At 36.1% G+C, this 24,353-nt stretch overlaps 1 protein-coding gene across 1 annotated transcript; it reads right to left on the bottom strand.

Moving 5' to 3' along the window:
* Window positions 1-324: 324 nt before the first annotated feature.
* arhgap18 (Rho GTPase activating protein 18) lies at window positions 325-24,353 on the bottom strand. The gene is made up of 18 exons (XM_038293293.1): window positions 23,980-24,353; window positions 15,046-15,274; window positions 12,155-12,284; window positions 11,481-11,560; window positions 11,194-11,358; window positions 8,219-8,273; window positions 7,661-7,785; window positions 6,768-6,839; window positions 6,560-6,653; window positions 5,180-5,271; window positions 4,889-4,966; window positions 4,625-4,784; window positions 4,462-4,544; window positions 3,955-4,161; window positions 3,677-3,811; window positions 2,140-2,261; window positions 2,007-2,062; window positions 325-1,891 (listed from the first exon to the last, which is right to left on the bottom strand). The coding sequence occupies exons 1-18, from the start codon at window positions 24,099-24,101 to the stop codon at window positions 1,800-1,802; spliced, it is 2,097 nt and encodes a 698-aa protein (XP_038149221.1). The 5' UTR covers window positions 24,102-24,353; the 3' UTR covers window positions 325-1,799.

Here is a 24,353-nt window from a genome sequence, read left to right as displayed (position 1 = left end):
GCACAGTGTGTGCAAAAAAAGATCAAACACGTATCTTCTTTTCAGAAATAACACGTTTGCCAGTATGCAACAGTGCCTGGAGAGGCAAAAAAAGCCCCAAAATCATTATGTAAAAACATTTCACTGCATAAACACACTTGCATAAGCAAAAATGCAGTCTCTTTAATATTAAGGCAGCTGTGTTGATTGCACTGCATTCACATGTTAAGATACTCAAACAACCACGGATTAAAAGGTTTTACTCAAACGTAAACTTTCTCATTTATGACTTCGCTGCAGGTCCTTGCAAATCAGAGACTATAAGATTTTTATTAATTTGATCTATTTTTTTTTAATACTTAGAAAATATAACTAATAGAGGAGTTTAATCACCTGGACAAAGCTAGACTGAAACAACACCTTATTCCCTTTTCGAAATCTTTCTGGGAAACTTATCTAATACAACAAAATCCAACAAAGTGGTAATAAAATTACCTAAAAAAAAGGTTAAAAAATAAAAATACATAAATTATTCTCAAATTAACAAAAGATGAATGGTGAAAAAAACAACAATTGTCTACTAATTGCCTTAAATTATTGCACAACACCATATTATCTAATTACTGCAAATACATTAAATAGTAGCAATGAATCACATTATGGAAAAAGGAGGAAATTTTCCACCAGTGGAAAAAAATCTCTAAAAAGTGGTTTTCTCTAAATGTCCCTGCAAAAATATATACTCCCTGTGCAGTTCTTCACTTTTTAAATCACATTACAAGGAAACTTTATTGTGCCACCAGAATTTTAGGTGACAGACCAACTAAAAAAAAAATGTCTAAAAAAATAGGTTCTGAAGTGGAAGGAAACAGCTACATGTTTTGAAAATAAAATAAAATTAAGCTAATTGGTAATCAGGGCCCCTTACTTTGATACCTTTATGTAAACCTATTTAAACCTGTTGTTCTATTAGTCCCAATAGGTTTTGGAGAAAACATCAGGCATTAAAAAGCATCATGGAGCCCAAGAAACACAATTGACAAGTTGTGGAGGAGCTCAAAGTAGAGCCAGGTTAGAAAAAATTATCCCAAATATCAAACGTCCCAGAGAACTGTTTAAACCAGTTTTCCCAAAACAAAGAGATTAGACAGAAATTCAAAACTAAAAATACATAGCTGTCTACTTTTAATGACAGTCTGGGCCATGAGCACATTATTCAGAGATTTAGTGTGTTTCTGAAGGAGCTGCAAACCCCGCAGCTATAAGGTCACATGCAGTCTATTAAAAATTAACCTAGACATTATACTGGACACCTCATCTCTACTGGTAAACAAGGTGGTGGCAGCATCATGCGGAGACGTGTCAGAGTGCTAAAAACAGCATTTGAAGCTAACGAGGCTCTAAAAACTATTGTGTCAGGAAGGTGAAAAAAATTAACCTCTTTTCACAATTTCTTTGTCTAATCTCCAAATTTTTGCAGGACTATCACCTCAAGCCTCAATAAAACAGTCTAGCTTCAGAAAGGCAGCATTGGTAAAAATGTAGGCGGCATTTTAAAGAAATCTCCCTGGGAATAATTAAAATGCAAAGCACTTTTGAAAAGGATTTTTCAGTCAAGTTTTCCCCCCCATATAATGAAGAGCAATCGAACTGCCCGCTCCTCTCATAGATTCCAAGGCCAAAGCCCCTTCTTTCCGAAGGGGAAGCTTTCCGAATGCCTCCAGATCCTGCAGAAGCTTCACAGAACCAGCTGCCTCATTGTGTGAGCAGAAAACACAGAGCAGTCCAGGATCCAGCAGGATGAGAAGGCAAACCAGAATTTATCGCTGTACTGGTTTGATGACCCACTCTGCTGCTGGGTTCAGCTGGAAAAGATCTTGCATGTATGTCTCCTCATCTAAGCATCTCTCCTCTTAAAGAAAAAAATATATACAAGTGGATTACCATTAGCTGTATACAGTTGTATAAAAGAGAAGCAAACAAACAAAAAAGCAGCTCAATGAAGTAGAGCTGGGAGTTAAACTTACTGATGTTTCCACCAATCTCATAGAGACACAAGTCTTCTTTTTTCACTGACAACGAACTGGAAATAAAGGAAGAGAGGCCTGCAGTCAACTTTTTATTGCCTCAAAGAGGGTCAAGTATAATTGAACAAGTTACCTTTCTTGGCTGAGGAAGCGAGTTAATACATCAGCAGCTTGCAAATCATCTGTAAGCTGAATTGCCATAGATATTTTACTGAACTGTGGGGCTTGAACTCGAATAAATCCCTGTGGATTCTCCTGGTAATAAACAGACATGTGCAGAGTAAGAAAACAAAACCTTAAAGATGAAATCACACATAAATACAAGGTTGTAATCCTAAACACTTAGATGAGAAATTAGAAACAAATTCTTCCTTTAATTCACCTTCACAATCTCTTTGCTACATTTACTCTCATAATCATCACAACAAAATCTATTTAAGGTCTTCCCTTAAGGCAGTGGTTCCCAAAGTGTGGGGCGCGGGATGCGGTATGGATGAATGAAGAAAAAAAAAAAAAAAAACAGCGCTTGCTTGACTGAGCATAATGGACAGTTGTGACACTGCAACCCAGATTTGAGAAGATCTACAGCAAAAAGCAGGCTCACTACAGCCACTGAAAAGATGGGAGGATTAAAGTACAAAGAAAAAACTCTCAGGGGCCTATTAAATGTTTTCACGCCATTTTGCACAGAGGCTTTTTTAATGTATAGATTATAGCAAAGTTAAATATTGTTACAAAAAAAAAAAAAAAGAAATATGTTTAAAATAACACAGACAACAAAGAATCCTCTTCTAATCTACAGTATAGAACTATTAAAAAAATACAGTTACACAAAAGTGTTCCACTGTAAATATGGTGTAGTTTATTTTGTTGCAACCTGAAGTGTGAAATAAACTTCAGTGGAGTTTGAAAACAAAATATGTGTATAGATTTATTATATCTGGTTGAACGATGTGTGCGCCCAGTTGATTTTGGGGGGGGGGGGGGGGGGGGGGGGGTATTTTATTTTAATCCAAAGGGGGGCCCAGAAGAAAATCTTTGGGAACCACTGCCTTAAGGTATTATATAAGAAGTCTAAAAATTAGCCATCTAATATCTTCTCTTGCAATAGGCCAATCACATCAAAGATAAATGCACATTGGTGAATCATATTTTAGCATTTTTTGACTGAAAAGTTTTGAAGGAGGGGTTTAACTCTGCACTGCAAATGCCTATGAAGTGTAAACTACTCAAAGGTGCCCTTGGAATTCTACATCATCGCCACTAGATGTCACTGTTTTTCAACAGACAAATATAGCCTCCATTCTGTTTCTTAAACTGAACTGTTGGGATTCTTATTCCCACACGTGTTGTGTGTGATCCCAATTAAACTCTTAATAATATAGTATTATTAATTTAATATAATTCTTAACGTTAAATATAAAAAAACAATTTCATTTTGTTGCCAATATTGTCCCTGTTGGCACTAACTTCCAAACTCTAAAAAGATTTTAAAAATTACTTCTGAAAATGTTTAATTTGTCCTGTTTCCAGTTAAACAAAAATTTAAGAATGACAGGTACCCAAGGCCATAATTTTTATACAAGTGTTTTTCATTAAAGCTACCAATAGGTATTTTCTAAAAATAAATTATTTAAAGCAACTTAATAAGAAAAAAGAACCTTTCCCACCTCTGGGATTGTTTTGTCAACTGGTCTGTCAATGGTTATCTTCTTCAGCAGCTTCATTACAGCTCTCTCCCTGTTTAGTTTCCGGTGGTTTTCCATATTTTGATGCCTGACTTGAGTCAAGATGAACTTTGGGATCTTAAGGAGATGGTAATAAAGAGATAAAATTGTCTTTAAGTACAAGCATTTTCCAGAAAAAGCTTTTCATGAGCAATCAGCACACTTAAAAAAGAAAAGTGTGTGATTTACTAATTGTGTTCTAGTTTACTATGACATGTTACCGTCCAAAGGAGGTTTTGGTATCTGATCAGCAGCCGGATGATGTTGGCTGTACTGGTTGCCATGGAGAGCTCCTGCTGCTCTGTCACCTTGGACCGGAAGCCTTTGAACATGAAGATGTTGGGTGCCATGACAACAGAGACATTGTTGAGAGTCATCTTGTTTTTGGCCTGCTGGTCAATCACACGTTGTAAAAACTCAAGTAGTGCCTGCAATAGAAAGTTTAATACTTTAAAGATAAGGCATCAGTTTCCTCTTTAAACTTTAAACTTTTTTCTAAAGAGCTATAGAGTGGTTTTTCTTCATTCCCATCATACAGTATCTATTGTCTTATTTTAAATCTGTATTACAAGTTTCCGTCCCTTCACTGTAATGCATGCATGCTATTAATACTATTGTTTAAATAAACTTCAGGTTTTGAAAGTAATTCTCTTTATCCCAGTTTCTTACTTATCCTATATAACCCTATATACACATGATGCTATAAAAATATACTTGCGTAACTCTACCTTTAATGTATCTCGATTGGCCTCAGGCAACAAAAGCACCAGCAGGTTCAAAGCCTGGAGCTGCTGTTTCCTTGTGGGGAGCTCTTTCATAACACAAAACAAAACAGCATGGTTGGACCTCGCAGTATATCATAAACATGAGGGAAATAGATCAGATACATACTGTTGACAGCGATAAAAGCATTGAGGTACTCCACAGTGAGCAGGGGATGGGGTAGCTCCCTGATGAACAGCTTTAAGAGGCTTGCAGCGTCATGCTGCTTCACCTGCTTCCACTGAAACGTCCCCTCATAAAAAGACAACTCCAACTCCTGGTGCAGGGTCTAAATTTGGGTGGAGTTAAAGCAGCAAGCAGGCGACATGAGTTAAGGTGACATCTAGTGTAAATAATTTTAGATATTCATAGTGTGTATATACAACAACATACCTTGAGTCTAGTAGCTACTCCAGGGATCCGCAGCAAACCTTCGGCATCTAATCCTTCTTCCTCTACATGTCTAATAAGCTATTGAAAACAAAAAGGTAAGGCTTTAACAAACACCTCAAGATTAACAATCTCATGTTTAGAGCTGATGATCTATAGCATCTTCACAGCGCAGGGAGCAGTGAAAGTTTAAAACCACATTACAGTTTGTAAAAGCTAATAATAATTTCCTTCATCCCTACTGTGGCCTTCAAACGTCTCTAACTAATGTTTTCTGACTGTCGGAATGCGCACCTTCTGCAGTATAAGTGGCACTTTGGTCCCAGGAACACGGCGCTGGTCTTGCTCCATTAAAGTTGCCAGAGGAACAGCAAACAGGCCGCTTTCTACACACAAAAGGAAAATAAAAAATGTCTTTAAGAACATAAAAACATGGGATAAGGCCTTAGAAAAGTATTCACAACCCTTGTAATTTACGTTACGAATGCAAATATCAATAGCACTCATCTTTAATTACCAGTTGACAGCTTTTAAAGGTTCCTATAGAAATTTATTGAGGTGATTTACCGTCCCCATGGCTTTAGGGCCTGGACTGAGGAAGAACCTTTAAACTTTCATTCATTTCCATACCATTCATTTTTCACTAAAAGCCTTTTTAAGATGAAGAAAAAAGTAGACATCACAGTTGCATCTCTACAGTCAGTTCATTAAGATTATGAGCTTTGAAATATGCCCTCTGTGTTTTCAGAGGAGCAGTGCCCAGGTTCCAAAAAAAGTTAAAAAACAATCCACTGCTTTTATTCCACTTTGTTTTTTTACTTTTTTTGGAATGACTGTGACCTGGATGACTGAGAATCTTTATCAGCATTAATTTGTGGCTCAAGTGGTTTGTGCAATCATTTTATTAATAATAATATAAATACTTAAATGTGTAACTCATGCAATTTTTAATAGGCTAAATAGTACTTCTAATACATAATTAACTTTTTAATGCATTTTTAAAGCTATATGTAGGCCCTGTTGTTTAATTATACCACAAATTCAGTATATACCTTGTAATACAATACTTTATAAAGAAGATTTGAATAAAATGTTAATGGACAATATTGATGTTAAATTATAAAACTGGAAGGAGACGGGGATTCAGCTTGGATTCAGTCTCTCAGCTCACGATGATACTTTTCATTTCCTCCTTTGACTCCACTGTTAATGCATCTTCTATCTAATATTTGCCTATGATTAAACAGTAAGGTATCAATTCCCTGTATTTGCAGACTCACAATCTGTTTATTTTTTGTTATTCTAAAAAATAAACTTGTGAACAAAAATATTTTCTGTTTGTGCCATAAATGAATCAACAGTATAACTGAAGCTGGTCATCATCTATGCTAACTTATCAGCTGAAACAAAAACAGATTAGTCTTTAATACATGTAAAGGAGTAAAGCCAGTGGTATATACTTTTGACTGCCCCCCCACTGGACTGAAGGAACAGTGCACTTGTTCTTAGGCTGACATAAATAAATGGTCCCTAGCCTTTCTGACTTACAGAAAAAGGAGAGGCTCAAAGTTAATCCTGAGACTTTATATATTCTTTTTTTGATTTGGCAAATGGTTTTTAATCAGCTTAAAAAATCTAAAAGGTTTGCTGTACATGTGTAGTGGGAAACCCTACCTTTGCTTTTCACTCTGCCAGGCTTATTGGCCTTGACGTCAATCCCAGCCGTGTCAAATAGGGCGGTCATCTCTACAAGCACAAGTCTGCGTACCTGAAAGGATTTTAAATGAAAAACAAAAACATGGATTCAAAGCTTTTTTCCTGTTTTCCATCCAAAACATGTTCTGAACCTATCTTTCAACAGATCCTTGCTGCAGGGTTTTACCTTTTTCATATCCAAAGGAGACAGATCTCCAACTCTTGTCTGACCCGTTTTATCCCGAAGGAGCTTAAAGTTCTGAAGAAAGAGGGAAAAAAAAGAATTTTTTTTCAGTAACTGGGCGTAATAATAAAAAAAAAAAAAAACATTTAAACCAGTTGTTCATTTGGTAAAGAGAGAACAGAAATAAACAATTTCTGAATCAAAGAAACCATTCTCTGCAATACAAGCATGAACCACTAGATGTCACTACAGCCATTTTACTTCCTGCTTATAATCAACATGAAAAATCTTCTAGAAACTATTTCCTTTGCCCCTAATGATATCTTTAACAAAAAAAAAATATAAATAGCATTTTTGCGCAATCATTTAATTTACTACAACTAAAAATCACTTTATAGATGACATTTGTCACTGATGTGACTTGAGCTTAGAAAAGAACAGAATTTCTGGGATCAAGAAGTTCGATCCAAGGATACAGCAGAGCTGTAAAGGTAAGGATTGTAAGGACTCCTACATAGTTTCATTTTTTTCCCCCATGATGTCACACAAGGAAGATGATGTTGCCGTTATGCAAATGTTAATTAACCCATCGTAAGCTAAAAATGCCACAACAGCATCATATGGGCTTCACCAAATTATTTAAAGGAATTTTACTGAATGCATCTAAGCTTCTGTATTGGAAAAAAAAAAAAAAACATAAATTTTCTCTGTTATGATTTTGGCATTTAGAAAATAGAAAGCATAATATTTATCCTGAAAGGCCATTTGACGTCATAAATTATGCTTGGTATCTATTTGAAGTGAGTATGCCTCAATCCAATGTATAAATGACGCACTGAGAGTATGAGTATATCTCTGCTTACTTTACAGTCATGGTGTACAAGTTTATGACTTACTGGTAGTTTGTCATCAGGTGAGTTAAGGCTGCTGGTGACCTTCAACCTCTGATTTTCATGATTAACCCGGTAAGAGAGCGCTTGCTCTGAAAACGCCACTTCTACGTCCAGCTCTGTCTCAGTTTCTGCAGAGAAGTATGGGAAAAAAGATAAAAGAATACGAATAAAACAAGTAGTTTGGTTTAAATACCTCTAAAGTGATGATTTAACAGGACTTTGAAGAGGCGGGCTAAAATAATATGCTTAACTGCTGTTTCCTCTCACGGTATATTAGTCATTGCAGCAGACAAAAAGGAAGTAAGAGGGTTCTGTTGACTTCAGACTAACAGAAATGCTATATTTAACTAAGACTATGCTCACTTTTTTATAGATATAAATACATTTATCAATCTTGAATCTTTTCTTTGATATATCATCCATTAATGGCACCTGGTCTCCAACTCTGCAGGTAATTCTGATTCTGTATTAATTAATTTAGTGATGTATACCATTGCATCAAATAAAACTACTGCATGCTGACTGATCCTGAGTGTGTTTTGATCAAAACCTGCTCCTCACCAGCAGTAGTTGCATCTTTTTCACTTCCATTTTTTGGTTTTGGAGGCTCTTCATCCTGCAGCAAATATGACAACAGTGAAACATAAACGTGCAGCATGAAGGGTGATAAACAAAGAATAAACTGCCATATATGAATACAGCTTAATTATTAGGTTTCAAGGAACATTTTCAAGGGATATCTGGGGCATTACATAGTTAAGGTATAAAAACAGATTTATTTCAGATGAAGTTATTTATTTGAGATATTAATTTTGACCATTAAAACTTTAAAAGGTTATATAAATATAAAATCAGAACATTACATAAAACCAAAAAAATGATGTTAAAAAGAAAATATTGGCCTACTTATAAGTACGTAAATGTCCTGCTGCACTCACAAAACCTTAGATATGTATTGTATCTCAAATAAGTTATTACAACAATTTTTTGTTACCATGTTACTAAATGTTTTCATGGAATTATTAGTATTAGTATTCCTTCCTGCAGTGTACACACATGGTCTGAGCTCCTTAACGCATTTTCACGTTGGTCTGTACTCACTTTTTTTTTGCAGCAATTTAGACATAAAAGTCTGTGTCTTGTATTGAGAGGGCAGCAAGTTTACAGGCTGTACACTGACTACTTGATATTTTACCAAAGTTTCCCGTTTTTAGTGTAGACCTATGGAAATATATGATGAAATATCACCATAAATGTTAGAGATGTACTTTTTAGTAAGACACAGTACATTGAATCAATATAGTCTAAATGCTACATAAAAAAAAAAAAAATTAAAAAAATTAATGGGTCAGGGTTAGGTTGGAGATCCTCTGGCCAATCAAGCTCTCTGTGATTGTTAAACCAGGCATTCCTCATTTTCTTCACACGCGTCAGTGCCAGTAACGTTGGGGAAAGAAAACTGCATCTTTATAAAGACTGTGAGCAAAGCAAGGCATGAGTTGCTCTCACATATTCTGGTAGACATCTGCTCTGAGTTTGGACTAATAAGCAGTCAGTAGGTAAACATGAGCAGATGACATAACACCCCAAATCATCACTGACTGCTAAAACTTTAAACTTGGCTTCAAGGAACTTGGATTAAGTGTCTCTGCATCCATTCGACTTTGGGTCCATGATTTATAAATGAAAAGCAACATTTATAATGTAAAAATGAAGCTTCTAGAGCTAAAAGGGTGACTTGACCAAAAGGATTGCAACAGTAACAGCCTATGTCCTGAATATGTCAGCATGTGGTGGATCTTTAAGCTCCGATCCAGCCTGTAGCTATCCTTGATGCTATCTTTCTCACAGACTTTTTCCTTCCACCAAACTTTATAGCATGGTACACATCAGGTCTGAGTCCTGTGAAGTACACCATTGATAACAATTAATAATATTTATTAAGTGCACAATTTTATTTCTCTGATGTAATATTCTAATCTTAAAGGTTGCGTTTTATTAGCAGCAAGCCTAAATGCATTGTATTTAACAGAAAGGAAAGTTTGTCAATGTGTAGTTTATCTACTGTATATAGTGTGGGTCCCTTGGTGAATTGAGCTGCTGAAAAAAGTTATTAATGGAAATCATAACTGTGGAATGAAGACATCTCCATTCTAATCAACCCCAAAAATTATTTTATTTAAGTGTACATTTTAGTCTTAAAAGTCAAAGTAACGCAGTTTCTATTACTAGCCTAAGTCCTTAGGTAAATTAGAAGTATTAAGATAATTATGTTTTGGCTCACATGATGACTTTTTGAAACTAATTAGTTCCATTAGTAAAATTGAATCACACACTATAATAATCTATTCTATGCTTTGTGATAAAGAGTTCCTTTAAATATGAAAGTACACATTAATCCCTTCTTGTTTGCAAAGGCCCATTAATATTTTGAAACCTACAGTATTATTAATAATCAAGATACATAAGGATATTTTAAAAAGTATTTATTAGTTTAACCTTAGAACTATAAATATTAAATCTTTATTTCCTCTCTGCTGTAAGACTGGTAGGAAATCTGAATCATTCTCCTTTTATAATCTCCTATCAGGATTAGCCAAGCACTCGCTGCTTTGGCAGAGAGGAATTACTAAATTGTGTCAAAGGAACGTGGGAATAAAAAAGAAAACAACCATTTTATCCCGCTAACAGTTAAAAAAGTAGATCTCATTCATCGGGAACAGCTACTCTGTATAAAGCGGCAGCTTAAAAAAAAGAGGCATGTTGCATTAGAATTATTCATATTTCTGCCACATATGTAGACACAAAGGACATTTGAAGCTCCTGGTTGTTAGTTTTTCTGTTATTTGAGGTGTTTTGAACTTTTTAACAATACCAGAAATCTATGCACTTTGCTTTTCATTCACAAAACATTTTGTGCAGAGGCTGCTGGTCGATTTGTACAAGTTACTCATATAAAACTGTTCAATATTTTCAATCATCCATTTTAGTTGGGCCATTTTTTCACAAGACATAAATCTCACTTATTTAAGCTTATGTTTAGAGTTTGAAATTTTAGAGAAAAGAGGAGCTGTACAACCAAAATTTTTCACAATTAAGAGGATCAAATGAAAATGACCTATTCTGCTGTTTTTCTTACGCAACTCTGGAAGGATTAAAGGAAAGGATCATTGATTTTCTCAGGGACCAAATAGTTTGAATTTAACAAAAGCTTTTACACATAGATCCTCTTAGTTACCTCATAGTTACCTCAATAATCTGATAATTATCCCTTTGCATGAATTATTCATTCAAATATGAGGTTAGGCTGTAATTAAACAGCTAAATAAAGGTCAATATACAACTGCAAATTAAATTTATAGATCCAAGAAGAAACCTCATATTTCCTTTAGTAAAACCATTTCTTTCTCCACAATCGCTTTCGATATCTAAAGCTTTACTTCTAGGCTGTATATAATATATGCAGTGGATGTATTTCTCATTTAAACACACTTTCACAAACACATCCGTAAACAGCACATGGTCCATCACCTCACCTTTTCACGAGGTTTAAATATATCCCGAACATCAGGGAAGTGTTGGCGGTTGTGCTGGCGGTTCCGTCGCCGCAGCAGCGTCTGCTGGTAAGTCGACACACGGCGTTGTACAGCGGCAGCTTGCGTTCTGGTGAGAGTGGACAGGAAGACGGCGCTGTCTTCTTCCTGTCAACCGATCAGGACCAAAAAAAAAAAACGGAGCAAGATACCCGTTTGTTCATCTGCCTTTAGCACCTCGATTCTGACCGATGTGATGTGATGCATGTCCATGCTGTTTATAATCTAACCTGGTCTTCCGCTGCCAACGAATCATCAAAGAGCGGTGCTAGCCCCGCCTCTGTGAGCCAAGCCTCCTCATGCTCTCCTTCTGAAAGAAGAAAGGGTCACTTTTTAATTAATCCTGACATAAGAACATAATTAACAACTTCTAAAGAGAAAAGGACATTTTTTAGAGCAAACTCTCCTTCTTTCCTACACCAAAATTGAATGCTTGAAAGAAATATAAATGGATGAACTGGAGAATGAAAAATAATCATTCAGGAAGGAGTATACTTATTCTGCAGCTTTAAAGAAAAAGTTAATTATTTTAATAAAGCCTTAATTATCCAAATCAAGAAATAAATGTATAGAAAATGTTCTCAATAGCCTTTAGGCCAATAAAGATAATATATATAGAGATAAACAGTGCATGAGTTCTGGTTCTGCAACCAGCTTCCAATAAAAGAGATAAAACATTTGAAAACTTACTGCCAGCATGTTCCTTACATAAAAGGATAAAAAGGGCATTTTAAGTTTCATATCCATTGTTCAGATCGCAACTGAAACTGCGCACACATGCCTCAACTAGCTTGCCTCCATATATGGGATCACTGTTTAAAACAATCTACACTAGAAGACGGATCTATAGATTCAAGAAACATTAAAATGTTTCCATCCCTTTGATTAAAACCGTGTTTCCCACCTTCAGGTGTTTTCTGCTGCTCCTCTTCTTGAGCTTCTCCTTCTCCTCCTCTCCCTGGTCCTTCCCCTGAGCTCTTGATGTTCTCGATCTCCTTCCAGTAGTCGTCCATCTCCAGCTCATCTAGGGAGTCCTGTGTAAAGCGCATATGATCAGGATTTGGGACGTACACATTTGCAGCTTCAGGGCCTCGTTCCTTTTTCTGTACTCAGCTGAAGTTTTGTTCCTTAATGTTTTTCCACAAAAAAAAAAAAAAAAAAAAAGAAAAGCCCCTACAGGATCTCACGCAACAGGTTCAGGCTAGAACAAAAATACAACAAAAAAAAACAACAACCACAGCCTGTCACAACACGCTTCTGACAGAAACTATCAGAGTTCCCATTACCAGTACAAACAGATTTTTTAAAGAAATATCCTCAAATTTAATTACTTATAGCGAAATCCAAAGATTGATTTTCATAGAGCCATATCTATACTAAGAAACACCGGTCTTAGCAGCTATAAGATTTTACAAACACTAAACTCCCATCCAACAGGTGGAGCCCAACTTAAAAGAAATAAAGCTCAGTGTAACTAAATATTAGCATCATTTCCACACAGGAAATGAAATACATCTGTAACTTGGGCGAATAATCGATTTTTTTAATGAATAAAGATTTTGAGATTTTTTTTCCCCCACCAATCCACTCCTTGGACTTCAATAGCTAAGAATAAATAAATTCTCCTATTTTTGTTCTTAGATCTGTATTCATAACTGTTAAACTAGCTCACTGTGGGATTCGTCTATCTGGAAACATTTATTGCTTTATACTTTTGTTTTGTTGTGAAACATGATTGTTTTACAGCATTTTTCACAGCTTGCATTTTGTTGCCCTTTAAATTAAGATCACGTCCCAGAGGGGATGATTAAAGTCACAGCTACTTTTTCGAAAGCAGTATACATCATTTATATTTTCTATTATGAATCTTAAGAGAAAAACAAAAATCACTTAGTCAGAATTGGTAGGAAAAAAGAAAAATTATATTTTTAATCCATATTGCACAACCCGACTGTAACTGTATTATTATAGTAGGAAGCACAATTCATCCCTTCAAATAATTTGCACATGCTGAAACAGAAATACTCTTGCAGGTCAATTTATTTGCTTTTATTTTCGTGTTCCCCTGTAGTTGTATAGATAGTCAATGATTCAAAGAGCAAGATAGCATAAAAGGTATAAAACAGTGTAATTGGGTCAGTCATTGCACAAGACTTCTTTCCAGCAAGGCGCTCTGAGTGTGTACTGACACTATCAATGCACAAGAGGCAGCATTGAAAACATGTACATTACAGTCCAATCAATCCAATACACAATTTTATACTAAAATCATCAAGGTTTTTCTAAAATAAACATGAAAATTATTATTCATTAACAGAATTATTACATAATATAGCAAAGATTGATTTTGATAATAAGGGTTAGGGTTAGGTAATATTTTAATTTATATAAACAGGTAAAAGTTTTATAGCTCTACATTTTAAGGATGATTCGACACAGGTTAAATCCCTGGTTGTGTCAGGAAGGGTATCAGAATAGTCCTCATAGTGCTGGACGTTAAGAAAGAGGTAGGAAAAGGACACAGAAAGCTCCCTTCTGATAGTTTACCTAGCTTAGGGCCCCGATGGTCTTATCTAGCAACTAGAAACTATAATAACTCCCACAATCCTTTGCATGACAGAACAGCTCACCTCATGGAATTTAGAAAAATACACAATTGCTTCACATTTGGGGTGTGTGAAATATATAGATGTGCACATCTTCAAATGTTGAAGTTATATAATAAAAAGCTAAAAGCTTTAGCCATTTGCAGCATTTTTTTTCAGAAGGCTTTAATCCCAATCTAAAAGCATCATTCAATGACAGAGTGACATCCATAAGGCACATAGCTGTCCAGATCTGGAGTTACAGTTGGTTGCTTACCCACAAAAGAGTTCATACTGTGGACGCCATGAAGGTATAAGAGGAGCTAAAATCTTGGGAATGGGAAAAAAAAAAAATGAGAAAAAGCTTTACGGTTGTACTGTTGACAGAACAGCCCACAGTACTGACCCGGAGTGAAACCATTTATTTATGACCTGAAATGACTGCAGAACAGGATTTAAATGTGATGTTTAAATGGCAGTAAGACGTTTGTTAGATGGATATTAAAGATCAAACAGTCTAATTTCTGAGTCTGGTTCACACGGAGTCTGGTTCTGTTGCAGGTTTCTTCCTGTTAAAAGGGAGGTTTTCCTTTCCACTGTCACTACAAGCATGCTTAGTGAGAGAGATTGCCTTTGAGTCAAGGAGTTGATGCAATCAACTGGTTTTCCTTAGATAAAAAACTTTGTATCAATTTGACTGTATGATCTGACGAATTGTAAAGTGCCTTGAGATGACGTCTTGTGAATTGGCGCTATATAAATAAACTGTATTAAACTGAAATTGAATTTCCAGTTTTAAGCATTTTAAACCATCTTTAGGATTTTAGACTTAGTATTCCCTGGAAAATGTAGATCCAAACAGATAAAAGCCTTCCTGTTATTTGCTTAAAATCTTTCCTACTCGTTTAGTGCCACAATGAGTTGCTGCTCTCGTTCAGTGTTTAGAAAATACATTTTTCTTTTAGAGAGCGTGTTCTTTCTTTGTGTTTACCCTGACTTGTGTTTTTTAAATACTCACTGATGATCAAAGGTATATTATTTATCGCGATAACGATAAACGATACGATAAATGCCCATCCCTGATCCGCATCCATTCAAAAAGAAACTTAGGAGTTTCTTTTCCACAAATTCATAAAATCATCGGCAATAAACCTTCAACCCTGCAGTACACAGATTGGTTTATAAACAATGAAAGTTAAATTATGTAAACCTGAGAAAAGCTGCGCAGGCATGTGGGCCGTTGTCTGGGTCTGGGGTTGGGACTGTGCCTTGGACTGGAGGGATGGGACCCAGGGTGAGCAGCGGAGATGGAATTGTGGAGCAACGCTGAGTTGATGCTTCCTGTTCCTGTATTGCTGGTTGCTGATGAAGATCCATATCTATCTTCTGGATCTTGTGTGTTCTGATTCTGCTGAAGACTGTAGTGGCCTGTTTTTCGACTGTTAATAAAACAGAAACACGCACAGATAAATAAAAATGATAGCCATCCATATCTTTGAAAACATAACTGGAATTTTGTTACACTTGGAGCCATGCAGTGTATCATTTATAAATGACGATCACTTTTCCACAAGGATTTTATTGCCTGAGAGCTGTTTTAATCCAGCCATGTTTTCTTACAGTCCAATATCTTCAACACAGATTAGTGAGTGTGTGTCAAACAGGGGTGGGTTGGCCAAAGGTTGAAAGCTAAGAAAAGCCAACCAGCACGTTCAATTTTCAACCACACTGCTAATGAGAGTAACATCTGCCAGGAACAGGAATAGCACCTTTCCTGCATGTCGACCTTCGCTTTGCAAGATAAACACATCAATCTCAGTCAGTCCATAACCCTACAGAACATTATTGTTGCTTAGCACAGCTGATATAGCAGCTGGCTAGGACTAACAGACTTCATTTATTGGTGAAAACACTGGTGCACCACATTTAGTAAACAACCACGTTTGTGCATTAGTTTTCAAAATTAATGTGAACATTTATTTTATGATAGCCTTTTGTCATACTTACATGTTTCAGTTTTAATTCATGTTGTCAAAACATAAAAATAACCTGAATGGTTCCAAAAAAGCCTCCTCCAAATGATTATTGAATTTGCTAATGAAAAAAAATATCTAGTCTTTTTAACATCATAAATGATCTTTTCTTGTGTTTTTAGAAAGCTGAGCTCAAATTTACTAGTTATATTCAGGCCTTATTATTGCAAGATGGTAGTAAGAAATCACTAAAATGAAACCTGTCTTACAACCCACACCCAACTCAGGACAAATGGCTTAGGGATGCCATAGCACTTGAATCAACATATTTCTCACAGCAGACTGATGAGGAAACCAAACCATCCGGCACCACTGCTTGGTGTGCACCAAAAGACTGAGCTGCTGCTGCCTTCTTTCACAGAATTACATCACACGAGGGTCCATCATTATTATAATAATGCAACATATAACAACACATTTGTATTGCATATGTATTGTAAAATGTGTGCAGGTTTGAAAAAAACTTTTTGAAATGAACATTTATCTATTTTCATGCATCTTTATCAGTTGTGTCAATGTATTATGTATGTAAAGCAAAAGCAGTTAAACGATCATCCTTTAAAACCTCAGTAGGACATGTTGGGTCATTAATCATCTAGCTAATGATGATATATGATCTACTCTGCTTTTATTTTGGTAAAAGTCTGAAAGCCAAGTTTTTAAGAGACTTGGTCTGAGGATCTTTTGTGAGTTATTTCAGTCATCTTTAAGGTTACAAATCCATCCAAGGGATAAACTGACAGATTAAATAATTTCAAATCCCTTATAACAGAAAAAAAAACCTTTACATAAACAAAAGCAGTCAGTTCTGGCAGCAAGGATTTCCCTAACTTGTTTCACAATTGCACACAAGAAGTTGTTCTTTCCCTTCCCATGCCCTGCAGCTGTTGCAGAGCAGATGACGTAGTCGTAGCCTCTGTGGGGTCCTTGTCCTGCTCTCAGTCAACAGCTGCTGAAAGCGGGCTTTCACCTGTCACGTCCGTCCATTTGCATAATATCCTCTGCTCAAACACACTGTCACAAAGAACAACACTCGTCAGCAGGGCAGAGGAAGCATAAACATCAGAACTCTAAGTGTTAGTATGACTGGGGTTACCTAAAAGGAGGATTGATGTACTGTATTAATTAACTTGGAATTACCAGCAGAGAGCATTAATCTGAAAGTTCACACTGAGAAAGGCAACATACCAAAGCAGACCTTCTGCCAACCTTTGTTTACTTTAGAATAAAACACACATACTCGGATCAGACCTCTTACTAAGTAAGCTCTTTAGTTTCTCTCCTTTTAACTCCCTCTACTACTCCCATTTTTTTCCCTTTTTCTCCCTCCTCATGCTGAGACTTAGCCGAGCCTCTGTGACCCATCCTCCTCTGTGCTCATAGTTATGAAAACTTGATCCCATCAGGGCGCCCCAGTTCAAGTGATTTCACTTGTATGGAATTGCAAAAATGTTCCCCTTTTGCTGATTTATTTGACAATATTTGGTTTAAATCCAGTCAACAAACTCAAGCTCGCTCAAACACGAGAGAGTCGTTTACATTCAACAAGTTTTTAAGGTAATTATGGTTTAAACCTAAAATTAGAGACAAACAAATGGACAAAAACATCAAGCATTAATTTAAGCATTGCATGTAAACTTTAACAGAGCAGAACAAAAATCAAACCTAATGGATAAAGAGACTTGTTCATTTATGGGTCTGCTGGTTAATTTGTTTGAGAAAGTACACAAACTTTTCAACTTTGAAGACCTGAGATTAAAAAGATTTTCCACTGAAAGGCATTTATCTGAGACTTATCTTCTAGAAGCAACCAGTGTTTCACTGGTAGAGAAAAAGGACCAGATTTAACACAAGTTTGGGTAAAAAAAACAACAAAACAGGAATGATTAAATCCAACCAACCTCTTTTTGATCTGAATACTTCTTGTGCATCAAGGTTATCGATTTTAGCCTAAGACATCATTATTAAATAAAAATGCTTGATAATGGGGCTTTAAATCAGTATGTTTGATATCAATTAAGTCCAAAAAAGTGTGGCAGATATTCTTAACCCTATCCTTGTCTTAACTAACCTGATTAGGGGATTAAGTAACAATTATTTCCTTGTTTAAAAAAATTAAAATCACACAATGTACTCTAATCCTATTTACTAAATATATATATATATATATATATATATATATATATATATATATATATATATATATATATATATATATATATATATATATATATAGTAATCACTCATGAAACCAAACCACATTTTTAGGACATCACATTTTTCAACGCACTTCTTCTTTTTTTTTTTTTTTTTTTTTTTTTTTTACATTTTATATTTCAACGTCTGACCCTAGTTTGAGGTCATTTGCTTTCTTACCAAAAACCTGCTTCAGTTGTTTGATTGATATAGTTTATGAATTCATATAGTGCTGGGCAATCAAGCGTGATTGAAATGTAATCATAATTTTACAAAACACACTCTGCAAATCCCTGTCATCCAGTTTTGGTTACATTACCTTTAAGAGGACACTATGTTTCTCACTCCACCCCTGTAGCTGGCAATAATGTGCTTCAAGTGGGTTTGCTGCCAGCACAGAGGGAATGGGAGATGCAATTAGTGTGAAAATCTATGGCTGCATTAGAATTTATGGGATGCGTCCTGCGAAGGCCAGATTCGTTATGTGGCCTACAAATGCATCCTTCTTTTTGCGTGATTTTAAGGATGGGTCTGGTCTATCCTATCTGCACTTTGTTATCCCATGATTCATTGCAAATCAAACCAAGCAAGCTGTTCCGTGATCAGAGGAAAAAGGTACGTGGCGCTGAACAGTGATGAATGTTGGAAGTTCAGTTTAATGTCATACAAGTATGTGATTAGTCCCTGTCTGAAATGAATGAAAATTGTTGTTCTAATGGTTACTGAGTCAGATATGTGGCGGTAATGTTTGGTTTATCCAAAGGTTTTTATCAGTTACTGTGTAAATGGGTTTGGCTGTAATTTAAGGACAGATTCTAATACCTATATCTGCAGTGTGGGGACTATAAATCTGATAGGATTTTGATTTGTTAATTGCTATTTTGCTCAGTTGGCTTAAATAAGTATTTTTTGTTGTTGAATATAAAAGATTTTGCACATTTATTTTTTAATACAAACATTGTTTAGATTTACTTATATCTTTCTATCCCTTTCATAGAATAGAATAGAAAACCCCTTTATTGTCCCACAATGGGGAAATTCTGGTGTTTACAGCAGCAAAAAGATTATGGTCATATATATATATATATATTTTTTATTATTATTATTAGTATTTTTTTTTTTACAATTTTTATATAATTACTGCTCCAAGTTGGTTGCTCTGTCAGCTAAAGTGATGTTTTACAGTCTCTATACTCCAGTATTTATTTGAGTATTTCAGTATTTCAATAATCGATTATTTAGAAATAACAGAGACAATGCTTCCCTTGCAGTCATTCTGATCTGACTAAAACAAGGTTTTGCAGGAGATTTAAAACTCTGCTAATATATATATATATATATTTTTTTTTTTACTTTATTTTAGCAGCAGGGAATATCAGATTTTTTGTTTTAGATAACAGCATATACATTATGTCAAAACGATTTTTGTTTTAAATTAATTGTTTGTGTAAAAATTGAAACGAATGGTTCTCTGTAACCATCATAACAGACCTCATCTATTGAGAACTATTAGGGGTGTATTTCCTAAATGCCTCATATTAATTTCACATGTTCGGACAACAAAATTAGAAGTTTGATTAACTGCTTTCTATTGCCACAAGAAAAGTAAGTGAGAAAAATGTTAAACAATATGTGTATTAATTGGACAAGATAAATATTTTAACCTTCTCTTAGACATGTTGGAGATGACAGCCATGAGGCGTTATTTCACAAAAGATAGAGGTTTCTTAAATGAAAACAAATCTAAGACTGACTAAAAAGAAAATCACATTTAGGATCAGATTTTTTTTCTCTCTTTCAAGTCTGGGTTATTAAGTAATCTTTAAGACTCAGTAAAAACAAGCATGCAGGTAGATCTACTTTATGGGAAGCAGGTTATCAGCGCCTATAAAGATATACACCAAACACAGCTTTTCCCCCACATTTATAAGCTTACTGTAACCATATTACAGTATGTAACCATACCGTTTACTGTAACCTGAGAAAGGTTAACACCTGGGAAGAATAACACCTGAAAAGGAGAAGAGAGCTACGACTGTTAGTGCAGTTGATCTAGTCTTTGTACCTCCATCATCCACACACCTTTGATCAGCTGCCAACAAAGATGGAGGGTGTAAGTAGGTTGGTGTGTGTCTGCACGGAGAAAACCTTTTCAACCAGGAAACGGGGATGTCAGCCCTGAAGCGAACATAAACTGGGATCAGAACAAACAGCTTGGCCAGACCGTTCAACGCCAGTTTATTCAACTCATTGTGTTTTTCAGTATTCTGCTTTTTTTTCCGGTTTAGACTAGACCTGATATGGCCAAAACTTATAACATATTCACTGATTTTATTCGATACAATATAATTAAGATAAGCCTTAAAAAGCCTACAAAGATTGCTCATAGAAGAATTCTGTACAAAGTTAAGACAATTATTTTTACCATAAAATGTCTACAATATAAAATTTTTGAAATATTTCCTTTAAAAAATTTTTTAAAAACAAAACCTGGAACATCAGTTCATGTTAAATACTGTAATTATAGACTGGATTCTATATTTAATTATACAAAATAATTTACTGTCCACCTCTACTTTAGACCCAGTGATATAATATGTCCTGTTAAGATCTCACAAATTAAATGATAATCATGTGATTATGGAAGAAATAAGTATTTTGTTTGCTTTGATGGTTACAGTGCACCAGTTTCAGAAATCTCTTATATACTTTAAAACAAAAGAAGGGGAACGTATTGCTTATGTGTGGCATCTACATGCAGATCAACAGATGTCAGCTGGCCCATTTCTAGACAGAGCTCGCTCTGTAAACCCCTCAATGCAGCTACTGGCTCCAACAATGACCCAAATGCTTGAATACATCATCTGTCCTTCAGCTCTGATGAATCAATAACAGACAATCCATCCTTGTGTCCCACAGTGGGGCCTCCAGAAATGTTTCATAGAGGGGGGGCAGATAGGGCCACTAAAAACTTTGGGGTGGCACACTAAAACTAAAAGCCATAATTACAGGGTTGGAATCTACTATTGTTGTAAACATGCCTGTAGAAATCATAAAGACTTAAGTAAACACTGACTCATATCTTGGTTTATTTTTTGATTTTTATTGTTAGGTCGCTGGCTGTGCATAATGGGATGAAAAGCTAAACTGATGCTACTACAATCTACAGTGGGGCGGCCGGTGCATTGCACAGAGTGGCTGTGACCACCCACTGGAGACGCCACTGGTGTCTGAAAGAAAATTCCCAAATATTCGGACAGTTTGTCATTCTTGATCCTCCAATTTGATGTGAACCTTATTTAATGTGTTTCAGGATCTGAATCTATACAAGAGTTTGAGCTCAGCTTAGCTGGAAAACCCAACCTCTCTGCCCACCTTCCACACTTCCCCCCATTTAAAGGACAGTCACGTAGAAATATAACCCAAGGCTCCTTAGGTAGGATGTCCAGCTGATAAGACGCCAGAAGCTTACGGTCTGCTTGTTCTACGTTTCCTGACCTGAAGGAAACAATGGTCTCCAAACTTAGCTTTCCACAGGTCAGCCTAGACGCAACTCACACTCTGCTTACGGAGGTGAAACAAAGGAAGTCTGTAACGTGACACTTGTTTTTTTTTAAGCCAGCCATCTGGAGCACACGCATCTCCATTGTATATACCGCCACACTCACATGGGTAGATGTAGTCACATAAACCACAAGCTTATTTGGCTTTCTAAGCTTCACCACTTTATTTTTTGTCATGCAGAGGCCCCTCCTTGGATGAGGATAGAGATGAGCCATTTATAAAGTAGGAGTCTAACCGTACAGAACTATCGGGCCTCCATTTGCATGACCAAAGGTTATTATTGCCTATAAAATGCTTACATTTTTTCTACTTTACAATCAAGTAGCAATGAAGCATGAATGTTAAATGATAAAGGTGGAAAAACATTTTTAAAAAATGTTTGTAAACTAACTGGACACTTCAGTACCAGGGCTTTCCTGAGTTTTTGAGATCTTTTTGATTAATAGTAGAGGAAATAAGAGTTGAAATGTGAAAGGGAAGTTTTTTTAAATCAACAAAAAGTCCACAGAATAAACAGAAAAAAAAAATTCCAGCCAGCTCTGAAGGAAGATACTTCAGGGCTTTTTTCCTTCCTTTTAGGGTGATGACATGTTTAGCATAGCTGACATGCTTAGTCAACAAATATCTCTTTCCTCCAGCAGCTCAATGCTTTTGATAATCCAGACATACTGTGTTTGAACTGACAAAATACAGATTTGTTATAAAAGCTGTCATTAAAATTGACTCATTAAAACAACTCTAAAGGACTCCAAAGGAGTTTTTTTATTTTACAAATTAGACTGACAGTGTCATTTTAATACATATGGAGAGCAGTGTTGTATAGTAACAAAGTAAAAATACTTCACTACTGTACTTAAGTATATTTTGGAGTACTTTATACTTTCCAAGAGTATACATTTTTTTGAGAACTTTCACTTTTACTTCACTACATTTACAAACTTAATTGCATACTTTTACTCCGATACATTTTCAGTGTTTGGTTTAGTTACTAAGTAAAAAAATAAATAAATAAAAAAACGAGCCAGAGTGTTTTGCCCCCTACTGACTACAAAGTCGGGTCGTGCCTGGGCTTGTTCATCAACACCAATAGGATACGTCTTTTTCGCAAAGCCAGTCTAAATTTATCCTACACTTGGTTGTTTATATTATTTTAAGTAAATTTGACCTTCAAAGTTTATCAAAATGTAAAAAAATGTCATTCAAACTGCACTTTTTACTTATAGTTTTCACTACATTACTTGAGTAGATCTATTTTTACAGTAATTCTTATACTTAAGTACAAGCCATTTCAGATACTTTAAGACTTTTACTCGAGTAACATTTCAGTCAGTGACTTGGACTTTTACCAAAGTCATATTTTGGAGAGGTACTTGACTCCTGACTTTATACAACACTGAAGGAGAGTATAAAAACGTTCCTTTTTTTTAATATCAAATCTGTGTCAGTAAAGGTGATAAATTTAACTAGGACACTTAAATATACATTATTTCAAATAACACTATTGTAACCCTAACTGTATTTGGAGATTAGTGGTTGTCATCCTGCTGAAAGTTTTTTTCTAACAGGTATTCCTTAAGGATTACCCAATATTTAGCTTCAATGCTCCCATTAACTCTGACCCCAGTGTGTGGATGGTGTTGCTTCAAGCTGATGAACATTTTAGCTAAATGGAGGGTACTGTCTGTACCAAACAAAGTTAATGGTGTGTGTGTGTCAATATAAATATGAAATTAAATTTACAGATGTCTTTCATTTTGACACTTCTCCCCTTTATAAGAACAGTTACCTGCCTGACAGCTGCTCTGTTTACAGATAATCCCACCTGAGCTGTAGATCTCTGCAGCTCTTCCACAGCATGGCCTGATCAATGCTCTCTTTGCACAGTCTGTTCAAATCTCCTATATCAATTATATGGATTTAGGATTAGGACCTTAAGTAAAAGTAGAAATGGATTTAGCCCTGCTGGGGTTGGTAACCTTTGTTTAATGTGGAACTGCGCACATGGTCAAGGTGAAGGTGCTGATTAGAAATGAGGTAAAGGAAAAACATCAAGAGGCCAAGGGTGGGGCTGCATGTCCCCAAGAGGTGCAATAAAAGAGGGCCGCCTGTGGTGCAGCTGAGTGGGCTGTTGCTCCATCCTGCAGGGTGCACCCTTGGCATGCAGAGGAGAGCAACTTTCCTGCAAAGTCAGCACCTCAACACCACAAAATGAGGAAAAACGCTGGATTACTCTGACCTTTGCCCACTTTGCTCATAAACACACAGACACACGCAGCTTGCTTTTTTCTTTTTTTCTTTTTATCTCCGACTGGTGTAATTAATTATTGGGCCATTAGGGCCATAGTTCCCACCTGAGCAGTTCGGGCTCCCGGTCCGGTACTGGCGGGCAGCCACACAGTCCCGGTTGCTGTAACAGCACGGCGTTGCTGTGGTAACCCGTTAAAACCACTCCCTGAGGCTGCTGCCGACTCATGTTTCTTCTCCTTTTCTTCTTCCGTCTGTCCCACACACGACTGACATCCGATCTATAATCGATAGGTCACCTCCCGCTCCAGTTCGGGGTCTGTTTCGGGTCCTATGGGTGACGCCTCTCCATTGCCAGACCACTCTGCTACTGAGCCATGCGGACAAGAAGCTCCGCTCCGTCCGCTTCTTCCTTTAGTTTCCTCTGCTGTCTGTGAGCTGTTCCCTCTCTCCCGCAGCGGAGGATTGGCGCTGGATCGCC

The sequence above is a fragment of the Cyprinodon tularosa genome, unplaced genomic scaffold (genome assembly GCF_016077235.1).
Source record: "Cyprinodon tularosa strain WSP-4 unplaced genomic scaffold, ASM1607723v1 ctg323, whole genome shotgun sequence".
NCBI lineage: Eukaryota > Metazoa > Chordata > Actinopteri > Cyprinodontiformes > Cyprinodontidae > Cyprinodon > Cyprinodon tularosa.
This window is presented reverse-complemented; position numbering and strand designations above follow the sequence as displayed.